Source organism: Scyliorhinus canicula, chromosome 14 (genome assembly GCF_902713615.1).
Source record: "Scyliorhinus canicula chromosome 14, sScyCan1.1, whole genome shotgun sequence".
NCBI lineage: Eukaryota > Metazoa > Chordata > Chondrichthyes > Carcharhiniformes > Scyliorhinidae > Scyliorhinus > Scyliorhinus canicula.
The window spans coordinates 101,731,660-101,755,717 of NC_052159.1; the positions used below are offsets into that span (position 1 = coordinate 101,731,660).

At 41.1% G+C, this 24,058-nt stretch overlaps 2 protein-coding genes across 2 annotated transcripts in view; both read right to left on the minus strand.

Annotated features, from left to right (window-relative positions):
- Positions 1–1,070: 1,070 nt before the first annotated feature.
- LOC119977343 lies at positions 1,071–17,988 on the minus strand. Its single transcript, XM_038818139.1, has 3 exons — positions 2,418–17,988; positions 1,444–1,519; positions 1,071–1,350 (listed from the first exon to the last, which is right to left on the minus strand). The coding sequence occupies exons 1-2, from the start codon at positions 17,767–17,769 to the stop codon at positions 1,473–1,475; spliced, it is 15,399 nt and encodes a 5,132-aa protein (XP_038674067.1). The 5' UTR covers positions 17,770–17,988; the 3' UTR covers positions 1,071–1,350; positions 1,444–1,472.
- The window catches only part of LOC119977237, a 115,737-nt gene continuing 109,476 nt past the window's right edge, over positions 17,798–24,058 (minus strand). Inside the window, exons 4-5 of the mRNA XM_038817950.1 lie at positions 18,048–18,193; positions 17,798–17,853 (exon numbers count right to left, since the gene is read on the minus strand). Of these exons, the coding sequence (XP_038673878.1) occupies positions 17,798–17,853; positions 18,048–18,193 (202 nt within the window). The remainder of the gene's footprint in view (positions 17,854–18,047; positions 18,194–24,058) is intronic.

Genomic DNA, 24,058 nt, shown 5'->3' on the forward strand with positions numbered 1-24,058 from the left:
GGATAGCACGAGGCCGATGACGTGTCTGCAGGGGGCGGAGTTGGCAGACACGCTGCCACACTGCGGGGTCTGCGGGCCTGTGAATCTGAGGATCGGGTCTGTGAGTTAGAGTTCTTGGACCTGGCCAGGCAAACTTTGGCGAAATGTCCTTTTCTCCCGCAGCTCCTGCACTTCGCGTTACGGGCCGGGCAGTGCTGCTGAAGGTGTTGGGAAATAGCAAGGTAGCCCCCCATGATGGGCGGTCGGCCGCGCAGCACAGGCCTGGGGTAGTCTTTGGTCGGGGGTCCACAAGGGGGTCGCATGGTCAGCCGGGAATGCGTTAACCTGGAACGCTACTTCCAGAGAGGAGGCTAACTTTACCGTCTGATCCAGGTCCAGGGCCCCCTTTTCGAGTAGGCGCTGTCTCACGTAGTTGGACCGGACACCTGTCACGTAGACGTCTCGGACGATGAGTTCCATATGTTGAGTGGCCGTAACGGCTTGGTAGTTGCAGCTGCGTGCGGGGACTTTGAGGTCGCGTAGGTAGTCTTCCAGCCATTCCCTGGGACGCTGGCGGCGAGTGGTGAGGATGTGTCACGTGTAAACCTCGTTCATGGGCCTTACATAGAGCCGTTCGAGCATCGCGAGGGCATCTGCGTAGGAGGAGGCCTCGTCCAGTTGAACAGAGATTCGATGGCTCACCGTGCGTGGAGGAGGCTCAGCTTCTGTTCGTCGGTGACGGAAGGCGTGGAGAAGGCTGCGAGATAGGCCTTGAAGCAGCAGAGCCAGTGCAAATAATTTATTTCGCCTCCGCGGCCTGTGGATCGAGTTCCAGTCGGTCAGGTTTGAGGGCCGATTCCATAGTTGCGTTTAAGTTGATTAAATTGATGCGACCATCAATTCACTCGAGACAAGAGTAGAAGTAAACCGTGGCTTTAATCAACTTAGAACAGTGCCTGCCTGCGACTGATCCAATACTGAGAACCACCTACAGGTCGACTGCTCTTTATACCTCCCTTCAAGGGGAGGAGCCATGGGCAGAGCCCATACATGCCCCAACATGTTCCCCTATGGATAATGCCATACAATGGCCCATAGGAGAAGCCCACAATGGCAACAGCATAGCACAGATACAAATACAAGGGCAACAGCACAGATACAAATACAATGGTGGATTATTGGCATAATACATTCACCACAGATCTGCAAGGCGATCAGAAATTATTCACTTTGCCATGTTGATATTTATTTAAGCAAGTGAAATGTTACATGTGATGTAACTAAATCATATCAGCAGGCAAAAAGATACTCATTTCCTTAATCAATGTCCTATCTTGTGACTGCAAGTTTTACGAAATCCTGCTGGTGAACCTGCAATTCAAGAAAACAATGTTCCAAGTTATTAGGTTTTCATTCTGACAATTAATAAATGGTTGTCAAAGCAGAATATTCCACATATATTACCCGTCGTATATTCTCTTGCATTTTTCCCCCTAGTGTGTTGAGTGTGGAAACATTGGACTCTCACACTGGTAATAGACTAAAACAGAAAAATACAAAGAAAGTATTATCTCAAATTCTATCATGCAAACTGTGTCTGTCATCAAATTCTATGCAATTCAAAATAATATAGAGTCTGCTTGACTTGGATTAAATAACACACTTGTTTCCTCAAGGTACTACAATTTTCATTCATGTTATTAATGCTGTCAAATTAATCCTATTCAACATTATACTGAGTTTTTATGAGGCTAGAAGGGTGAAAATTCCCAATGCAAGAGACCCTAGCCCATGTTCTCTGATGCAGAAGGTCACATTTGTGGTAGTTCGAGGTTCCATCCAATGTTTTCTATTAGATGAGTGCGTGAGCACACAGCAATCAGAAATGTGCCATGCAGAGAGAAAACAAAGTTCTCAAGCAACGTTCCCTTTGAGATACACACATGGGCCAACACGCATCAAGTGGGCCACCGCGTATCAATCTCAAAAGGACCATGCAGGCACTTAAAACAAGTTAGAGGGAAGCACTGGTACTGTCCAAGTTGAAGTCTCCATGAAACTCCCAGCAAAGATAAGGCTCCAGAGAACAAGTTGGAGTGCATCTGAAGACATGTATAAATTTGGGAATAGTTGTCAATTATTAGTAATAAATAATTTTATTTATATTAGAATTTAATATATCTTTTTTTTAAAGAAGATATACAATTGATATTTTTCTGGTTGGGCGGTTTGTTTCCAATGTAAGGTGATCCAGATCACAGATTCAAATTAGGACAGCAATATAAAAAGTCTACCAATTTTTGTTTATTTAATATGCTTACCACTAAATACCTTAAATTACATTTTACTTGTATAAACTTTAAAAGCAAAAGAAATATGGCAATTATATATATTTAGAAAACGCGACCATCTGATAAAAACATAATCCTACACAGTACCTTCACAGTCTTCATTTGTTGCAAACGGAGAATTCTCATGCGACAATACTTGCTGACATCCTGAACAATGAGATGTGGAACTTTGTGGGGACCTTTCATCATGTCTATAAATTTCTCCTGTTGACATTGGGCTTTCTGGTCGGTCATAATATGGAGAGCAAGAGGCAGATTCCTCTTCTTCGTCTGTGTCTGACCAACACAGTTCTTCAGTTGGGCTAACAAAAATAATGCTTTGGTTGAATAACTCAGGTTTTCTTTCTTCTTCTTTATGTTTATATATTCTTGGTCTCTGACAATCTTGCTTGGAAAATTTGGCCTTTGACTTCACCAAAGACTTATCTGGCTTTGTTTGATTTGAATACCAACTTTGAGAAGTTTTTCTGCACTTTTTCTTTGCAACATGGGTTCTGGAACTATGGTATGATTTATTAAGGTTTTCATAATAAGCACCATGGAGTTCCTCATCAGAAACACTCAAGTAGTTTCCATCATCAGGATCTTGAGCTGCAATAATTCTCTCTTGCAAGGTATCACAAAGTCCTGTAGGTAACGTCTGTGCACAAAATATTTCTGACAGACCAACTTGTATTTTTTCTTTGTCATTCTGCTTTTTAACGAAAGCACCTGCAATTATTTTAACATATCCATGTTCTTTACTTTGAAAATGAATTTTTGCTTCCTCAGTCAAATCTTCTGGATAAAATACAACATTCCCAACATCTCTTGCATATTGTGCTAAGAGTTCTTCACAATCTGCGTAAAGAATGGAACGTGACAATAAAAGAGAACCCATGTTTTGTTTCAAATAAATGTTGAAATCCTTCTGCAGTGTCATGGGGAATAAAGGTCCATTTGCTCCAATCATTGCTGGAACTAAAGACAGTCCCACAATAGTCATTGGTTTATATGTCAAATCAGCCAATTTCCAATTTGTTGTCCAAATTGAAGAGCCCACAGTTTTCATGCATTTTGGTCTGTAACTGGGTGAGGCTATAGAACATTGTACCTCAAGACAATCGTCACTCCATTTGCTCTTTAGGTTTTGTTTTTTGAATCTTCTATAAGGGGTATTTAACTTCGGCAAAGTTTTACTTGCGGCTGAGTAAGAACATCTATACACTGGTTGCAGTTCCAAAGATTGCATTGTCATATCTGCATCCACTTCATCTTCAGATTCCAAATTTGGATCGACAGGAAATATTTCCATATTATTTACACTGCTGCTTCCTTTACCGTCTTCACAATTTGGTAACGAAACTGTGCTTACACATAACTTTAGATCAGCAGATAAATCTGTATCAATTTTGTTCAGTTCAGGTCTATTAAATCCTGTTGTACTACCTTCTCCAGTCTCTGACAGTGGCATGACATCCTTTACTGATGGAAAAGGAGGTATAAATCTATTCAAAGAAGCCTGAATAATATTGGGAAGGCTGTCTCTGTTATTTATGATCCGGTTGTTTATATTTATTTCCAATGTTTCCTTAAATTCCACACTTGGGAATATTAGCTCATCTGCAGAAACATCAACACCAAAATCAGGATACTGGCTAAATTGGGACAGAACCAGTTTTGGGGGTGATGGAATGAACTTGTCTATTGATCTTCGGATATGCAACGGTATGCCCCACTGGTATTGAAATCTTTTTGCTGTAATGTGCCGTTCCAGGATTTCAATGGTTTCACTAGACTGAAAGGCTAATTCCATGCCTATATGCTGTACTTTAGCTCCACTTGCTTTGATTGCCGGAAGCAAAGGTGGTGCTTGAGGAATCATCATTTCTATTGACTTGTCAAATGTAGTTGCAATGCCCCAAAGGTTATTAATCTGTTTGTGCTTTAAATTTGTATCTAAGCGATTAATAATATCCTGATCAGCAAACAGAATATCTGGTAATCTTGTTCTCTTAAATCCTTTAACATGTGTTATGAGCTTCGGTAATGACTTCTTCATTGCTGGAGGATAACTTTGTTTGTAAAGTTCTGTTACCAGTTCAGGTACACAATGCAATTTAATAGATAGGCTCTGTTTTATCAAACACATATTTAGCTTATCACTACATTCTGGTATAAGTTCAGTAAGAGTAGACATCTTCCTTTCTCCCTTTTTCATTTTGACACTTCCCTTCAAACTGCCGTTGTATGATGCATTTTTTTGTTCTATGTTCAGAAGAGATGTGCACCCAGGAAAAACCATTTCATAGCCATTTGATGAGCCTTTCATTCTGGAACTTACTGTATACTTTTTTGTACTTTTAAATTGCTTTACCAAATACTTTATTGGTGGAGGAGGTGGCATAAATCCATTTAAAGATGACTCAACAAGCTGGGGAAGGCCCCTTATATGATTTACAATCCTTTTCTTTATATTAATTTCTAGTGTATTTTTGTGCTCATCATTGATGAATTCTAACTCGGTTGGAACAACAACTATTTCAACATTGAGCTGTGGATAGAGCTGGGCTAAAATCAGCTTTGGAGCTGGTGGAATAAATGCTTCTGTTGATTTTTGAAAATGTGATGGTAAGCCCCAAGTACATTCAAGCTTTTTCTGCAAAATATGCCGTTCTAGAAAGTTCCTGATTTCATCAGAAAAATAAGTTGTTGGCCTAGATACAGACTTAATTTGAACTCTACCATCCTGAATTGATGGAGGTATGGGTGGTCCTTTGGGAATCATCATTTCCATTGACTTTTCATACTGTGTTTCAAGTCCCCAGAGATATAAAAGTTGCTTGTGCTTCAAGTTCATCTCTATCTGATCAATATCATCTTGTTCAGCAAAAGGAATATACCGTATTCTTGGTTTTTTAAGTCCCTTCCCAGGTGCACTAGGTTTTGGTAAAGATTTCTTTGATGCTGAAGGATAGGTACATTTGTAATACTCTTTTACTAGTTCAGGCAAACATCCAATTTTAATTTCCAGGCACTGCCTTAACACGCTCATATTATCAAGGTTTTCTTCACACTTTGATCTGAGGATAACACTGGCAGCTACCTCTTTTACTTCATTTATGCTTATTTCGTCTGTTTCAAATTGTGAACCTAATTTGCCTCCTTTGAGTCGCAAGGTTCTACTCTGAGAAAACATTTTAAAACTTCTACCCAAATTGGCATTATTGAACATAGTGCTGCTTTCTTTAAAATTTTCTGGTTGTATGAAGATTTCATCGTATGGAGTAGGACCCAGAAACTGGTTTAAAGAGGAGTCAACAATTTTAGGAAGACCCCATTTCCGGTGTATGATCCTTTTCTTTATATTTTGATTCAGGGTTTGCTTATGTTTGTTAGTAACAAACACCGGTTCAAAAGGAGCAACAGCAATTGCAGCATTAGGCTGGAAATTTATCTCGGTTTGAGTATGATTTGGAGCAGGTAGAATTAATGCTTCTAGTGATCCTTGAATGTGCAACGGTAAGCCCCAATTGTACTGAATTTTTTTCTGTGTTATGTGCAATTCAAGTCTGTCTCTTATTTCATTTTTAAGGAAATTATTTTCCATACCCACAGGCTTTATCCGAGCTCCACTAGCTTTGATTAATGGAGGCAATGGCGGTACCACTGCAAGCATAATTTCCATTGATTCTTTATAGAGAGTTGGAAATCCCCACTGATGCGTAAGCTGTTTGTGTATTAAATTTAATTCCAAGCGATCAATTGCTTCTTGTTCAATAAAAGGCATATATGTTAATCTTTGTTTTTTAGATCCTTTGCCAGGTAAAATAGTTTTTGGTAAAATCTTCTTTGATGTGTGACCATAGCTAACACTGTAGGCATGCATTACCAGTTCAGGCAGATGCTCCATTTTAATTTCTAAACACTGCTTTATTATGCAGAAGTCGATAGCAGCTCTACATGTAACTTCGTGATTATCAGAAGAAAATACCTCAATATAATTTTTTATTTGTGCGCTTCTTGGATACGTTGGTGAAGGCAATTTTCTTCTTAATTGGATAATACTGCCAGAAGAAGTAGGCACAATAAAAATGGGCACTGTCATATCTTGTGGCAGATTGAAATCTTCTGTTTGTGGGGCAGCAGGTATGAAATTATTTTCAGATAATTGAACTAGCTTTGGCATACCCCATCTGCAATTTATAATTCTTTTTCTTGTGTTTGACTCTATCATTTGCCGGTGTCCATCACTAAGGAAGGGCACATCGATTGGCACACAGAGTGTCACAAAACAAAACTCTTGTTTTAACTGTGATTGAATTATTTTTGGAGCAGCTGGAATAAAATTTTCTCGTGATCTTTGAATGTGCAGTGGCAAGTCCCATTTGTGCTGAAGTTCTTTCTGTGCTATGTGCCACTCTAGTAAGTCCTTAGTTTTCTTGTCAATGAAGGTCGTTTCCATACCCACAAATTCTATTCGAATCTTATTTGCTTTGGTCACTGGAAGCTCGGGTGGTACATTTGGGATCATAATTGCTACAGATTCTTCATACTGGGTTGGAAATCCAGAGAGATGGGTAAGCAGTTTGTGCTTTAAATTCATTTCTAAATGGTCAATAGCATCCTTTTCAATAAAAGGTATGTATGCCAATCTTGGCCTCTTTAATCCCTTGCCAGGTGCAACTGGCTTTAAAAAAGGTTTTTTTGACATTAAAGAGTAGGCAGTTTCATACATCGCATTCACTATTTCTGGGAGACAATTATTTTTAGCCTCAAGACATTGCTTTATCAAACATATTTCTAGCCTGTTCTTACTTTCTTGGTTGAAAACAGGAGAATGACATATCTCTTCTACATTAGAAGATTTCAGATTACTGCTACCTTTCTCACTCTGTTTTGAAGACAGTTTTTTCTTTGTCTGTAAAATTGTGTTAATTGAGGTATCATCTATTTTTTCATCTTCCATTTGACTATTGCTAGAAGATATTTTGCTTATTTCCAACTCTTCACATGGCAGCACAGGCAAAGTTGTAAAATTATTCAAAGAAGATTGAATAGTATTGGGGAGGCCCCACCTGTGATTTATGATTCTTTTTTTTGTATTCAGACTAAGTCTTTTTCTATGTTCTGAGGTTACGAAAGCCATTTCAGGTGAAACAAAAATCAAAGGAAAACCAGGCTGTGGTTTTAGTTCTGAACGAACTAGTTTTGGAGCAGGTGGAATAAATGCTTCTTGTGATTTCTGAGTAAGTAATGGCAATCCCCAGTTACGCTGAAGTTTCTTATGTTCAATGTGCCATTCTAGTCTGTCTCTAACGTTATCTTTAACAAAATGTGTTTCTGTACCCACAGGGTGTATTATAACTGTAGTTCTCTTCATGATTGGAGGCTCAGATGGTCCTTTAGACATCATTATTTCTACTGATTCTTCATAAAGATTTGGAAATTTCCATAGATGAGTAATCAGTTTATGCTTTAAATGCATCTCCAAGTGATCAACAGTATCCTGTTCAATAAATGGTAAGCAATGCGGTCTTGGTTTTTTAAATCCTTCACCAAGTACTATTAGCTTTGGCAAAAGTTTCCTTGATTGTGAGGGATAGGTATTTTTGGAAAACTCCTCCACCATTTTAGGTAAACATCCAGTCTTAATTTCTAGAGACAGTTTTGTTAAACAAATTTCAAGTTTGTCTTTCAATTCTGGTTTGAAGCTAGTAAGTGAAAAATCCGCATCCATTTGCTTTGTTTTCTCGCTTTTGTTCTTCCTTTCATATTGTAATGCTGTAAATTTCCCTCTTCTGATTGTTGTACATGAGTTGTGAAGAACCATTTTATTTTCTGTACTGCCCACATTAATCACATTAATGTTGCTGCACGCATCTGGAGTAGTAGTTATAAATTTATTCAAAGAGAATTGGATAAGATTAGGAAGACCTCTCATGTTATTTATTATCTTTTTCTTTGTATTCATCTCCAATATTTTCTTATGCTCATTAAGAATGAATGGCAGCTCAGTTAAAGTAACGGCTACTGAAACAGCAGGCTCTCGTGTTAGCTCGAATGGAATTAGCTTTGGAGCCAATGGAATAAATGCTTCTTTTGATATCTGAACATCTAATGGTAAGCCCCAGGTTTTCTGAAGTTTTTTCTGTGTAACATATCTTTCAAAGTTCTCTCTCTTTTCGCTATCAAGGAAGGGTGTTTCTCTACTGACGTGCACTATTTTAACTCCACTTGACTTGATTGCTGGTGGTAGAGGTGGCACTTCGGCAATCATCATTTCCAATGATTTATCATTTGGGCTTACAAGTCCCCAGAGATGGAAAATCTGTTTGTGCTTTAGGTTCAGCTCCAAGTAATCAACTGCACCCGGCTCAATAAACGGCATGTATAATGAATGTGGCTTTTTACATCCATTACCCGGTGCAATGATCTTTCTTAATGGCTTTTTTGATATGGAAGGGCCTTTTTCTTTATAAGATTCTTTTACTATTTCTGGCAAACAATGCATGTTAATTTCTAGATGCATTTTTCTCAGGCACATATCAAGTTTGTCTATATACTCTTGTTTGAAATTAGACGGATAGGCCACTTTAGCCATTTTGCCAGATGTGTTTTTGCTACCATCTTCACATTGTAAAGACAAATCCCTTACTTTCTGCCTTTGTGAAGGAATTATAATCCTACTTCTTTTCAGAATATTGTTGGGTTTTGTCTTGTCTTCTGCTATTTCTGACACTAAATCTTTTCTTGATGGAGGAAGGACCATGGATTTTCTTAACGAAGACTGAATAAGTATTGGAAGACCCCATTTGTGATTTATTAGTTTCTTCTTTGTATTAAGTTCCAATAATTTTCTAACTCCTTTATTTAGAAATGTGGGTTCAGTTGGAGCAACAACTACTCCAAAGTTAAACTGTGGATTTAGATGGGATGGAATCAGTATTGGAGCAGGTGGAATAAAGTTTTCTGTTGGCAACTTAATATGCAGCGGTAAGCCCCAGTTCTGTTGCAGATTTTTCTGTGTAATGTGCCATTCTAGTTTGTCCCTAACATTATATTCAATGAAAGCACATTCCATACCCACAAATTCTATTTTAGCTTCACTTGCTTTGATTACAGGAGGCACAGGTGGTCCTTTGGGAATCATCATTTCCATTGATTCATCATACAAAGTTTCAAGTCTCCAGAGATGGATAATCTGTCTGTGCTTTAAGTTCAGCTCTAAGTGATTAATGACATCTTGTTCAATAAATGGTAAGCACCATGGTCTTTGCTTTTTACATCCTTCATGGGAAACAATAAGTTTTGGTAATGTTTTTTTGGATGATGTAGGATAAGAACTTTTATAAAATTCCTGTACAATGCCAGGTAAATTATTTGTTTTAATGTCAAGAATTTGCTTTAACAAACACATATTTAATGTATCCTTACATTCTGGTTTGAGGTTGGACACATCTGGAAATGTACTCATCTTCTGAAAGTTTGCTTTTTTATCAACTTTCTGGAAAAGCTGTGATGGGAACTTTTCCTTCTTGTGTCCTATGCTAATTTTTGAATTAAGGTCTGTGACAATGTGAGTAAACGTTTTACTTCCTTTTATGCTTTGTGACTGTAGAGTGTTGCCTTGCAGTGATGGTATTGGTGTAATGAAATCTCTCAAGGATGACTGAATAAGGTTTGGCAGATCCCATTTTTGATTTATGATCCTTTTCTGTGTATTCATTTCTAATCTATTTCTATCTTCAGCACTTATATGAAGTGGTTCAGTTGATGCCACGACTGCATCATGAATACAATGTGGCTTTAGCTCGGAGGGAACCAATTTTGGAGCAGATGGAATAAATGTTTCCATTGATTTCTGAATATGTAACGGAAAGCTGCAGTTAGTCTCTAGTTTTTTCCTTGTAATATGCCATTCCAAATTGTCTCTGACAACATTGTTAATGAATGCTGTTTCCATACCTACAGTTACAATTTGAACTTCACTTGACTTATGTATTGGAGACACATTTGGTCCTTCAGGAATCAGCATTTTGACTGATTTTTCATACAGTGTGTCCAGTGCCCAGAGATGCATAATTTGTTTGTGTTTGAAGTTCAACTCTAAACGATCAACAGCTTCCTGTTCAATAAAAGATATATACAACGATCTAGGCCTTTTGAATCCTTTACCAGGTGCAATTAGCCTTGGAAGATCTTTCTTTAATCGCACAGGATAGGCATCTTTGTATGACCTTTTTACGATTTCTGGCAAATCGTGCATTTTAATTTGTAGGCTTTGTTTTGTTAAGCATACACATAGCTTATCTTTATGTTCTGGTTTCATATCAGCAAAATTATCAATTTTGTTTGATGTTTTGCTATTACTACATCTTTTATATTGTGGCAACAACAATTTTCTTCTAATGTGCAGTGGAAATAGGCCTCGAGGAAACAGATCACTCTTTGCTTTTTTAATGGGAGGACTGCTCAATATTTTCCTGCCTTTAATCGTTTCACTTTGTAGCATGGAGCCCTTCACTGATGGAACCGGAGCTATAAAATTACTTAAAGATGACAGAATAAGCTTAGGAAGGCCCAATTTCTGATTTACAGCTCTCTTCATTAGATTAAATGCCAGTATTTTTTTATGTTCATTGTGAAGGAATGCTGGCTCAGGCGAGGTGAGCACAGTAACAAAATGAGGCTGGGGCTTTAAATCCGATAATAATAGTTTTGGAGCTGGTGGAATTAATTCTTCTTGTGATTTCTGAATATGCAATGGTAAACCCCACTTATGCTGAAGTTTTTTCTGTGTAATGTGCCTTTCAAGGTCTTTTCGAACTTCATCAGTGGAGAAATGAATTTCCACACCCACAGGCTCTATTTGAGTTCCGTTCACCTTGAATGGTGGTGGCATAGGTGGTGCTTTTGGAATCATCATTTCCATCGATTCCTCATACAGAGTTTTAAGTCCCAAACAATTGTTTATCTGCTTGTGTTTTAAATTAAGTGCTAAGTGATCTACAATGTCCTGTTCAATAAAAGATATATATAATGCTCTTGGCCTTTTGAATCCATTTTTGGGTACAATAAGCTGTGGTAATGATTTCTTTGAGGTTGGATAATAAACTTTATAGTACTTCTTCACACTTTCTGGCAAGCAGTCCATATGAATTTCTAGACATTGCTTCATACAGCATACATCCAGATTATTTTTAACTTCTCGTTTCAGTTGAACAAAGTCAGACAGCTCATCTAATTTGGCTGTTTTTGAATTCCTTCTATCTGTTTTAATATGTACTGAGAACAATTTTTTTCTTTGTGGTTGCACAAACACTTTCTGTTGAAAGCTGGTTTCATTATTCTCTATTTCAATGTTATTGGTTTTTGGTTTCCTTCTTGTCTTGTTTTTTGACTCCATAACATCATTCATTGATGGTCCAGGAACGGCAAAATGTCTTAAAGATGACTGAATAAAATTAGGAAGACCCCATCTTCGATTAATGATCTTTTTTCTGGTGTTTAAATCCAACATTTTATTAATTTCTTTATCTATAAATGGTAACTCACTTAGAATAATGACCAAAATAGAATCAGCTTGTGGTTTTAACTGAGATTGAACCAACTTTGGTGCAACTGGAATTACTGCTTCTACCGACTTCTGATAAAATGATGGTATGCCCCAATTGTGCTGAAGTTTCTTTTGAATAACATGCCATTCTAATTTATTTCTGATTTCTTTGCCAATAAAAGTGGTTCCCATGGGCACAGGCACTATTTTGCCTCTATTTGCTTTGAGTGCTGGAGTCACAGATGGAGCTTTGGGAATCATCATTTCCATTGACTCTTCATAAAGAGTTTGAAATCCCCACAAGTGGGAAATGTGTTTGTTCTTTAAATTCATTTCCAAGTGATCAACAGCATTCTGTTCAAAAAATGGTATATACCACGGCCTTGTTTTTTTAAAACCTTCACCAGGTGCAATAAGTTTTGTTAAAGTTTTGTTTGCTGATGTTGGAGGGTATGTATTTTTGTAGCATTCTTGTACAATTGCTGGTAAATTATCCAGTTTTATTTCTAGTCGCTGTTTTATTAAACCCATATCTAACAGATCTCTATGTTTGGGTTCCAGAGTATCAATTACAGATGGCATTCTTTTTCTCTTTACTTTCATAAATTTGATAGCTTGTTCACAGAATGATGCAGACAATTTTTCTCCCTTGAGTCGTATCAACTTACTTTGTAAACAAATTGTTTCAAACTTACTGTTTAACGATACGTTTTCTTCTGATATTTCTAACTGTGACTTGATGCTCTTCACTGATGGTGCAGGAGACATAAAATTCTCTAATGACAAATTAATAAGCTTAGGGAGACCCCACTGTTGATTTATGATCCGTTTTTTGACATTCAGTTCAATTTTTTTCTTACTTTCAACATCTAGAAATGCAGGATCATTTGGAACAACAGTCACCTCAAAATCAGGACATCGGTTGAGCTGTGAGTGAATTAGTTTTGGAGCAGGTGAAATGAATGCTTCTTGTGATCTTTGAATATGTAATGGAAAACTCCAGTTGTGTTCAAGCTTTTTTTGTGTAATGTGCCATTCTAAACTCAACCTGGCTTTATTGTCAAAAAAAGAAGTTTTTACAGCCGTAGGTATTATTTTAGCATCAGTTGCCTTGATTATTGGAGGAACATGTAGTCCTGCAGAAATCATCATCCGTAATGACTCTTCATGTAGTGTCTCATATCCCCAGAGGGAAGAAATCCATTTGTGCTTTAAGTTCAGCTCCAAACGGTCTACTGCATCCTGCTCAATAAAAGATATATAACGTGGTCGTACTTTCGTGTTAGCTTTGCCAAGTGTAATTAATTTTGGTAAACCTTTTCTTGATTCTAAAGGATATGTGACCTTGTACATCTCTTTTACTATATTTGGAAGATGATCCATTTTAATGTCTAAGCATTGTTTTGTAATGCACATGAATAGATTTTCATTAAATTCTACCTTCTTGAACTCTATGTTTTTCCTACTATGTTTATGCTTTACAGGTAACAATTTCTGTATCTCCTTATGATGGTCAGTGCTGATGGACGATGTTTTTCTTTTTACATTGTCTGAATGTGCACTGAGATCTTTTATTAAATTAAAATCTACGAAATTGTTCAAAGACCTCTGCACAACATTAGGAAGGAGACACCGTCTATTATTAATGATCTTTCTCTTCATAGTGGTCTCCAGCATTTTCTTATGATGATCACTTACAGATGTCGGTTCAGGTAGAACAAGAACTAACTGTGAATAAGGTTGTAGATTTAGCTGGGAAGAAATCAACTTTGGAGCAGGTGGAATGAATGCATCTCTTGCTCTCTGAATTTCTGTTGGTAATCCCCAATTAAACTGAAGTTTTAGCTGCATAACATGACTTTCCAGATAGTTTCTGACTTTATCTTCAAGGAAAATAGTTTCCATACTGGTGGGTTCTATTTTAGTTGCACTTGTCTGAATTGGTGGAGGTAACGGCGGTGCTTTAGGGATCATTATTTCCAATGAATTTTCGTAAGAAGTTGGAAATCCCCACAAACTTGAAATAAGCTTTTGGCTTAAGTTAACCTCCAATCGATCAATGGCATCATGTTCCATAAAAGATATATACAATGCCCTCGACCTTTTATATCCTTCCCCAAATCTAATCAGTGTTGGTAACCGTTTCTTTGATTTTAGAAAATAGTTATCATTATATGATTTCAATACCAGATTTGGTAAACAATTTAATTTAATTTCAACCTTTTGTTTTGTTAAGCACATAGTTAATTGATTTTGATCTTCTAGCTTTAAGCTGATAAAAGCAGGCTCCTCTCTTAATTTGTTTGTTTCTCCATTCCTACGATCACATTCATATGATAGAAGCATGTTTTTGCTTTCATTCTGAAGCATTTTTTCCTGAGAGGAAATGAGCGTAAAAGGATATGATACACCAGTGTTGTTGAACACGGACTCATTTCTATCAATGCTTTCTGATTGTAGTGGTGCAGCAACATTAAACTCACCTAAAGATTGCTGGACAAACCTAGAGGAACCCCACCTATTACTTGTATTTCTTCTATTCACATTTCTTTCTACCATCTTTTTATGTTTTGGACTTACGAATGGCAATTCTGTGGGAATAACAACTGTATCACTTAGACTTAGCGGTGAAAAAAATAATTTAGCTGAAGAAGAAAGGGATACTTCTGCTGATTTCTGAAAATGTTTGGCTAAATCCCAGTTGTGTTGTTTTGTCTGTGTAACATGCCATTCAAGATTGTCCCTTGTTTTATCATTGCTGAAAGCTGATTCCACACTGATTGGCTTTATTTGGGTATCACTTGTCTTGGTTGTAAGCGTTTCTTTAGGAGTCATCACTTTCATTGAATTGTCAAAGGAAATTGGATATTCCCAGAAATTGGATACAAGTTTTTGCTTTAAGTTCTTCTCTAAGCAGTCAACAGCATCCTGCTCAATAAATTGTACATGTTGTGGCCTTGGCCTCGGACTTCTTCTATCAAGAGGAGTAACGTTAATTAAAGGTATTTTATTTGGACGACTATTGCTGACTGACTTTTGAATGACAGGTGGAATTTTAAACTGTTTCTTAGTAATATACATTTCAGGTTCATTCACAATATTCTGAACTTTCTCTATGGACTTAGCTGTGTCAGTGGTGCATGTTCTACTAAACTGAATTGATGAATGGCTGTCACTTGTTTTTTGTTCTGTTGTAAATTCAGTTCTGTCTGTTTTAAGCTCATCAAAAAAACAAATTTGTTTAGATTCTATTACTTGTGTCTCAGATGGCAGAGCCTGTTTCTCATCAAGAAATTGAGATTCTAAATTAGTCAATGTCTTAGAGCAAGAAATTGAGACTGGTGAAGTAATCATAGCTTTTTGTTTTGATATTGGGTAGTAAATGTTGTTTTTGGCATGTGCTTTTGATGGTAAATTAGCTTGCATGTTCTCAGGAAGGTTACTTTTCTTTGAGATCGTGACCATTTGTGTTTCTAATGCTGCAGCGTTCAAATGGGTGAGATTTTCAGTTTTATTCAACTGAGTAACTTCAACTTGTTTGTTCTTTAAAAGTGGGACATTTCTGTATGCTATGTCACTATTTTGCAGAATTGACTCATTCGCTGAAGAACGTGGTGGTGTATGCTCAACCCCTGTTTTTGATGGCTGCTCTGTTAAAGCTGATTGCTGTTGAGGGATATCTGTTGAAGTTGACTGTTGTTGAGGTATACCAGTTATTGCAATGCTCTTCAAATCATAACTTGGCATCTCTTCAAGTAGCTGTTCTTTGTTCACGAAACAGCTAGTTATATGCTGAGGAATGTTTCTATTTAGATGAGATTCAGGATATTCAATGTTGTCTTTACTAAGGTGGGGAGTATCTTTAATAATGACTTCAGTTGCAGGAGTTGTTGATCTGGTGTCAAGGTGATCTACCTGTTCATGATATACTAGTGGTGTTTCAACCTCTTCACTTTTGTTTTCAACTAGTGAAACTGAATCTTCCTTGATGGGTGCTTCTGCGTATTTTGGTACTCCAACAGAGTTTTGAATGACAGCAAGATTATTCCAGTCTTGAGTTTCAACGAGTGAAACTGAATCTTCCTTGATGGGTGCTTCTGCATATTTCGGTACTCCAACAGATTTTTGAACGACAGCAAGATTATTCCAGTCTTGAGTTTCAACTAGTGAAACTGAATCTTCCTTGATGGATACTTCTGCAGATTTCGGTACTCCAACAGATTTCTGAACGTCAGCAAGATTATTCCAGTCTTGAGTTTCAACTAGTGAAACTGAATCTTCCTTGATGGATACTTCTGCAGATTTCGGTACTCCAACAGATTTCTGAACGTCAGCAAGATTATTCCAGTCTTGAGTTTCAACTAGTGAAACTGAATCTTCCTTGATGGATACTTCTGCAGATTTCGGTACTCCAACAGATTTTTGAATGTCAGCAAGATTATTCCAGTCTTGAGTTTCAACTAGTGAAACTGAATCTTCCTTGATGGATACTTCTGCAGATTTCGGTACTCGAACAGATTTTTGAATGACAGCAAGATTATTCCAGTCTTGAGCTGAATTTAAAGTTAACTGAGTAGCACATCTTTCATTGAATGTTTCTGCATCTGACTCAATTATGTTCACATTAGCAGAGTCTGCAAGGTTAACTTCCTTGAATAATGTTGGTCTCCACTGATGCATTCCAATCTTTCTGTGCAGATTAAATTCCAAGTCATAAATTTCATTTTCCATAAGGACCGGTGTATTTTCTTCCTTTACGATGGATTCAATACATGTATCGTTAGGTAAGGGTGATAGCGGAGGCAACATCATTGCAAGTGACTTCTTATCAGTAAATGGCAATCCCCACTGACCTTCTAATGCCATATGAGCAACATTCAGCTCAAAGGATTTAATCTGGTTCTCAGATAAGCTTGGAACAATTGAAGATCGTGGTTGATGAATCGCATTTTCCATTTGCTGAGCATCTCCATTCCCTCCCTGACATTTTTTGTCGATTTCCAACCCTTCAGTAACCGATGGTGGTAAAACAGAATAAAGTTTTGTTCTGAGCTGAAGTAACTCAAATTTTTCAACATTTTCTTTTGTCAAAATAGCAACCTCCTGAACGCATGGATAAATATGATTAATGTTGCTCGTCAATGCATTGTTTTCATGTTCTCCCAAATGGTAGATTTCAGGGAAAGGAAGCTGGTTCCTTAAGTTGGAAACTTCTAATGACTCCATCAGTTTTATCTCTGAATCTGGCATGACTGTTCCGTAAAGACCATTATAGTTGCTGTTGTTTATAATATCATTCTGTACTGGCACTCTTTCTATTTGGTCTATTATTGCTCTGGAAGCAAGCAAAGTCTGGCCTGTTGGGGATGCTGGACAGGAGGATGGCACAGATCCTGACGTTTCTATTTCAGTAAAGGTTTCATACATAGAGAAATGTGCATTTCCTGTTACAGTATTCATGCTAGTACTTGTAGACCAAGATGATTCAGATGACCACTGGGTATCTGAATAATGGGCAAAAGAGGAACTACCGTCACTACTGCAGAATGAAAAGGTTTCAAAACCAGGAGTGGGCACTGGAGAAAGTGGGTAGCAAACTTGGCTTTGTAATGTAGAGTAAGGTGCCACCTTTTTTGAAGTAACATGCGGTATTTTTCTTACTGATGTTTCAGTATTGTAAGAATTTTTGGTGGTTTGTATGCAGTAACTAGGAAGCGACTCGGAGCTTAATAATTGTGAACTCCCCATTTTTGAATCCTCACCACATGTTATCTTTAACATAATTGCTCCATCCTTTCTAAATTCTGGCGATGATGTAGAATATCGCTCATACTCGCAACTACTGTATTCAGCTTCTTTCAGTACGGTCTCACTTATTGGTCCTGAATAATTTATGTCCATTGAATTACCAGTAGCCGTATATGGTTCATCAGTACTTGTCAATGTAAGGCTGGGAGTTGTCCTCCATATTTCTTCTGAAGAAAACTGGTCAGATGTGTTAGTTCCAACTGACGCGTGCTTTCTGATCAAATTCTGTTTTAAACATTTTTGTTTAAAGTCTGATGAGCGTAGACAGCTCTTTCCCCCATCTTTTAAAGCATTATTATGAGAAGAGTTGTAGGAAACTGATCTGGACTTTTTGTAATTTAATTTTTCAGTTGTAACTGAACTGAACGAACAAGCAGATGTGTCCTTGCAGCAATGGCAACGATGATGATCACAGGAAGGTATCTCATTGGAACTTTCACGTATTGGTTTTTCATTCAGTGTTCCTTTATATTCTTTAAAGTCTGACTTGTCAAATGCTGTTGCATTGCGCTGTTTTCTGTTTATTTGCAACACATACAAGTCAATACAGAAAAAAATAATTCAACTCACCTTATCAATATATTTTAACAAAACAATGTTATACAGGCAACTTCTCACAACTATACATTTTAACATAAGATTACACAATTTAGTAGATTGTCATTCAGTTTCATTGGATGGAATTTTCTGGTCCGGCCTGTGGTGGGTTTCATGGTGGGCAGGAGCAGAAAATACAGAGAGAGAGGCCAAAAATCACTTTACCCACTGAATGGTAGGAAGGCAATTTGCATACATTACTGTGTCATGAATGTTCGATATAAACATGAATCACATTCCACCACCTAATCTTGCACCACATCAGAGAAATTTGATCGGTTTATATCACATTTGGAAATGAGTGGCAGGCAGCTGTTGGGCCTCACTTCATTTGTGATTTCAACGTGAATGCAACACTCAAAGCCTACTTGCAGCAGCACTACTCCAGATTCTCACCAAAACAGCGAGTCTACAGTAATGAGGATTGAGGGCAAGTCTGTTCACTTGGCTTCCTCCATACTCTGGGAGGGCATGTTCTGCAGGCCCTAAGACAGGGCTGTGACGTGAGACAGAGAACAACACTATGACCATTGGGAGTTGGAGGAAGGATTTAAGAATCATGGGTGACAATGGGCAGTGGTGGAGTTGGTGGGGAGAGATGGAAGACAAAGGGGAGATAGAGGGTGGGGAAGATGGAGCGCAATATGGAAGACTAAAATACAGACACAAAGACTGTAGATGGGATTGAACTGTTGGAATGGGGGGGGGGGGCAAAGCTGTGTTTGTGTAGGATAGGTTGCACAGAGACTCATGGGGGTGGGGGCCTGTAAAGAAGGAACAGGAGAGCTCATTGAAAGACAGTTATAGTCCATACTGCTATGACATCCTGAGCAAGTGCATGTTCAATTCCAGCTCCACATGTCACGGACTCACAACACAAGCTAATTAACTAATAATTCTTACAATAAAAGTACCCAAAATCTTTTGTGCCCTTGGCTGTCTAATAATCACAGTAACCAGGTTTGTAATTTTAAACATAATTATTGTTTGTATATAACAAGAACAAATATGAAATATGCAGTAAATACAGCTGCTTAACGGCTAGCTAAAACCCGATTCCCACTTGAACTACTTTACCCTCTACCCATACACACAAGACAGACAAACAGAGGGGAGAAAAAAGGTAGAAATATTAAGGATTAAGGTCAAAAGTTGAGGCTTTGCTTCAGATGATGAGTTCTTTCGTGCATTTTCTTCACCGTATGAGTGAGGATTAAAGCCTCTGGTTTATAGCCTGTAGTGATCTTCCTTGCAGTTAACAATATCTTACTCACAGCTTTTCCAGGAGGCCCCTGGCTTTACACTAGCCTGTTCTGCTGGGCGAGATATGGGCGGCACAGTAGCACAGTGGTTAGCACTGTCACTTCACAGCTCCAGGGTCCCAGGTTCGATTCCTGGCTTGGGTCACTGTCTGTGCAGAGTCTGCACATTCTGCCCGTGTCTGCGTGGGTTTCCTCCCACAGTCCAAAGATGTGCAGGTTAGATGGATTGGCCATGCTAAATTGCCCTTAGTGTCCAGAAAAAGGGTAGGTGGGGTTACTGGGTTATGGGGATAGGATGGAGGTGTGGGCTTAAGTAGGGTGCTCTTTCCAAGGCCCCTACAGACTTGATGGGCCGAAAGGCCTCCTCCTGCACTGTAGTTTCTATGAGTTATCAGATTATGGTTTCTGCTCACATCAGCCTTTCCTGCAGAGAGAGAATTATTAGATTCTGGATTCTGCTTGCATCAGCATTTTCTGCAGACAGAATTTGGTACCACAGTTGACTATTTGGTGAGAATTAGCTGATTAATCTCGGACAAAACAGAATGAGGAAAAAAGAGAGATCTTCCTCAGCTGCCAATGCGAAACTGAAAGCGTTTTAGGTCTCCGAACCATTTAAGTGGGAACAGAACCAATCACCGGGCCGAGCACCGCCTTTTTGGCAAATTCATTGGTCAGCAGTCACATCAATCAATCTCGGTCATCATTGATGTCAGTCTAAAACAGCCTTCTTCATCTTCCTGTTTGAATTAAAGGTGCAGGCTGCTGCTTTGTCTTAAAGTCACAGGACAATAAATAACCATGGATCATATATGCAACAACAAAAATAAAAGAATGGGAAAATAAGGGATTAAACAGGAAGGCCCCTTTACATCCCCCCACCCTTAAAGAATGAAACTTCAGGGCACGGATATTTCATTATGAAGTACGAAACACATAAATCACAAACACATACCCATCTAAACCATCCCTTAAATGCATGACAAAACATCCACAATCACATTATTCTTTCTGGGAATATGTACAATTTTAACATTGAACTGTTGTAACAATAAACTCCAATTGAATTATCTTGCATTCCGGGTTTTGAACTTACAAATACAAGTGGGTTATGGTCTGTTTAAACCAATCTTTGTTCTTTGTAATGCAGACATACACTTCAAAGTGCTGCAGGGCGACCAGCAAGGCTAAGGTATCCTTTTCAATGGTGGGATACGTTCTCTGGTACGAATTGAGATTTTTCTAAAAATATCCCACTGGCCCCTCTATGTCTGCATTGTCATCTTGTAGCAGCACTGGCCCTACCCACAGGTCACTGGCACCTGCAGCCATTTTAAATGGTCTGGAAAAGTCTGGGGTGGCCAGCACCAATTCGCTTATCAAGTTGTCCCTCAATTTCTCAAACGTGTCTTGGCAGACTACGGACCACATAATTTTTGCTTGCTTCCCTGGCACAAAGGGTACCGCTATAGTACTGAAATTTGATTTGAATTTCCTATAGAATCCTTATATACCCATGAGCCTCATAATTTCCCGTTTGTTTTTGGAAGGGGACAGTCAAAGAATGATCTTGCTTTAACCGTTCTGGGCACCACTTGCCTCTGTATCACCACATTGCCAAAATAGGTGGCCTTTGCCTCGGCAAACTCACTTTTGGCCAAATTACTAGCCTGGCCAACTCTAGTTGTTCGAATTGCTTCTCCATTGCTCCATATGTTTCTTCTCCATGTTATTACATACTACCATATCATCCACACAATTAGACACTGATGCACCATCGATTGCACGCGAGGCGAGTGATTTACCAATGTCAGGCTTTAATTAACTAGAACACAGCCTGGCGATCGTCTACAGTGGAAAGGGACGATCGTCAGGCTTCTGAGCATTTATACCTCGTTGATAAGAGGCGTGGTTAACTCAGCCTCTCGGCCAATCGGTCGAGAGGCACATGACCGACCAGGGCCAATGGTAAGCCGACGTTCTGGCCCAATGGCAGACGAGTATGCAGATCATATCATCACATTCACCCCTTACGGAGAAGGAAGGCGGGGGGGGGGGTGTGAACGAGACCCGGGGGGGGGGGGAAGAACTGATGATATGAGTAGCCGTCGGGAGAATAATTTTCTCTCCGTACCCTTGTCGAATTTGGGGGCTTGCCACTGGCCCAGACATAACAATATTTACAAAAGGAAGTCCATGGGACCGTAGAACTCTAGAAGGATTCGATCAGTCGTTTGGTGGTCCTTGACGTCCTGGCCGAGCGCCGTAGTGGAGGAGGTGTCGTCGGATCGGCTGATGGTCCTGCTGATGTCCTGGAGTCCGGGAGCGATAGACCTCGAGTAGTCTCCGTCACCTGAGCTGGCCGCGGAGACGCCATGGATGAGGGATGGGGAAGCTGAGTGGGGTGCTGGGGTGAAAAAGGGGAGGGGGGGTCTGTGGTGGGGGGGGGGGGGGCTGCACGCCGGCGGGTGCCAGGTCCCGGAGGGAGACCGTGTCCTGCCGACCGTCTGGGTACTCCACATACGCGTACTGCGGGTTAGCGTGGAGTAACTGGACATGCTCCACCAACGGGTCGGACTTGTGCACCCGCACATGCTTCCGGAGCAAGATGGGCCCGGGGGTGACCAGCCACGTCGGGAGAGGGGATCCGGAGGACAACTTCCTGGGGAAAACAAGAAGACGTTCATGAGGTGTCTGATTAGTAGCAGTACAGAGCAGTGAGCGGATAGAGTGCAGCGCATCGGGGAGCACCTCTTGCCATCGGGAAATAGGGAGATTTCTAGACCGGAGGGCCAGTAGTATGGTCTTCCAGATGGTACCATTCTCCCGCTCGACCTGTCCGTTACCCCGAGGGTTATAGCTGGTCGTCCTGCTAGAGGCGATGCCCCTGTCGAGCAGGAATTGACGCAGCTCGTCGCTCATAAATGAGGACCCCCGGTCGCTGTGAATGTACTCGGGGTAGCCAAACAGCGAGAAGATGGAGCGTAGGGCCTTAATGACGGTTGATGTGGTCATGTCGGGACAGGGAATGGCAAAGGGGAAGCGGGAGTGTTCGTCGACAACCGCCAGGATCCATATGTGGGGTGAACGGCCGCGAGCCGTGGAGAAAATCCGTCGTCGCTGTCCGATTCCATGCTGGAGGGACCTTGCGTGGCAGATGTGGAAGCCGGTGGCCAGGATCCACAGGTGAGGTCTGTTCCCCAAGATGGCGGCGCCCAGGACCCGCACGTGGGGTCGGGGCCCCAAGATGGCGGCGCCCAGGACCCGCACGTGGGGTCGGCACCCCAAGATGGCGGCGCCCAGGAAGCCCTCGTGGCCGCTGGAGGCGGAGCTAGCGTTGCCGGCGCTGTGAGCGGAGAGGCGCGCAGGCCGGCTCCAGGAGGTGAGTAACAAGCATCAGCTGTGGGGATGCACAAGCCGGCTCCAGGACGCCGGCTGGGTGCATCAGCTGTGGGGATGCGGAAGCCGGCTCCAGGACGCCGGCTAGGTGCATCAGCTGTGGGAGGAGGTAAGGCGCGCGGGCCGGGTGCGGGGGGAGCCGAGTCGCGCTGCGGGCAGGCAGGGACCGGGGGGGCCCGGAGAGGCGAGCAGGTCGGGCGCCGGGGCCCGGGGGTGGGGGGAGCCGGGGTCCGGGAGCGGGGGAAGCAGGGCCGCTGCGGGCAGGCAGGGACCAGGGGGGCCCGGAGAGGCGAGCCGGTCGGGCGCCGGGGCCCGGGGGCGGGGGGGAGAAACGTGCGCGGCGGGCAGGCAGAGGCCTGGAGGGGCCGGGGAGGTGCGCATGTCGGCCGGCGGGGCGCGAGTCGGGAGCGGCTGGAGGGGCCCTGGGGGAGAGAGAGAGGCACACAGGCCGTTCGCAGAGGCCTGGGGGAGGGGGGGAGAGTGCTGTGCAGCTTCCAGAAACGCTGCAGCCAGCGTTTTGGCCTGGCAGACCGTGGAGTAGTGGTCCTTCTTCCCGCAGCTCTTACAGAGGGCGGAGCGGGCTGGGCAGCGCGAGCGAGGGTGCTTAGCGTACCCACAAAAGTAGCAGCGGGGCCCCGCAGATTTATCGGGGCGCCCCGCGGCACAAGCCTGAGGGAGGCCGGGAGCGGTGGGTAGCTGGTGGGAAGCGTGCCAGGAGGCGGCCTGGCCAGGGTCATAGGTGCGAGCGCTTAGATCTGCGACCTCCAGGGAGGCGGAGAGAGTCAGTGTCTCCGTTAAACTGAGTTCGTTTCTTTCCAGCATCCGCTGGCGGATCACGGGAGACAGCATCCCAGCCACGTAAGCGTCTGACGAGTAGCTCCATGTGCTCTGTAGCGGACACCGCTTCACAGGCGCAACCTCTCCCCAGGGCACAGAGGGCCCGGACGTATTGGTCTAGAGACTCACCGGGGACCTGCTTTCTGGTGGCCAGCAGATGTCGAGCGAATACCCTGTTGATCGGTTTGATGAATTGTCCTTTTAGCTTCCGTATAGCGTCATCATAATCTGTCTCGTCTTCGATTTTTGAGTAAGCGTCAATACCCACGCTGGAGTGGAGGACGTGC

Bases quoted from the DNA above. Each gene is read 5' to 3' on its own strand.
- LOC119977343 (XM_038818139.1), bottom strand. From the start codon at position 17,769: ATGGACATAAATTATTCAGGACCAATAAGTGAGACCGTACTGAAAGAA. The intron at 1,520-2,417 runs GTACTGTGTAGG...TTTCTGTTTTAG, and splicing joins AACAAATGAAGACTGTGAAG to TCTATTACCAGTGTGAGAGT.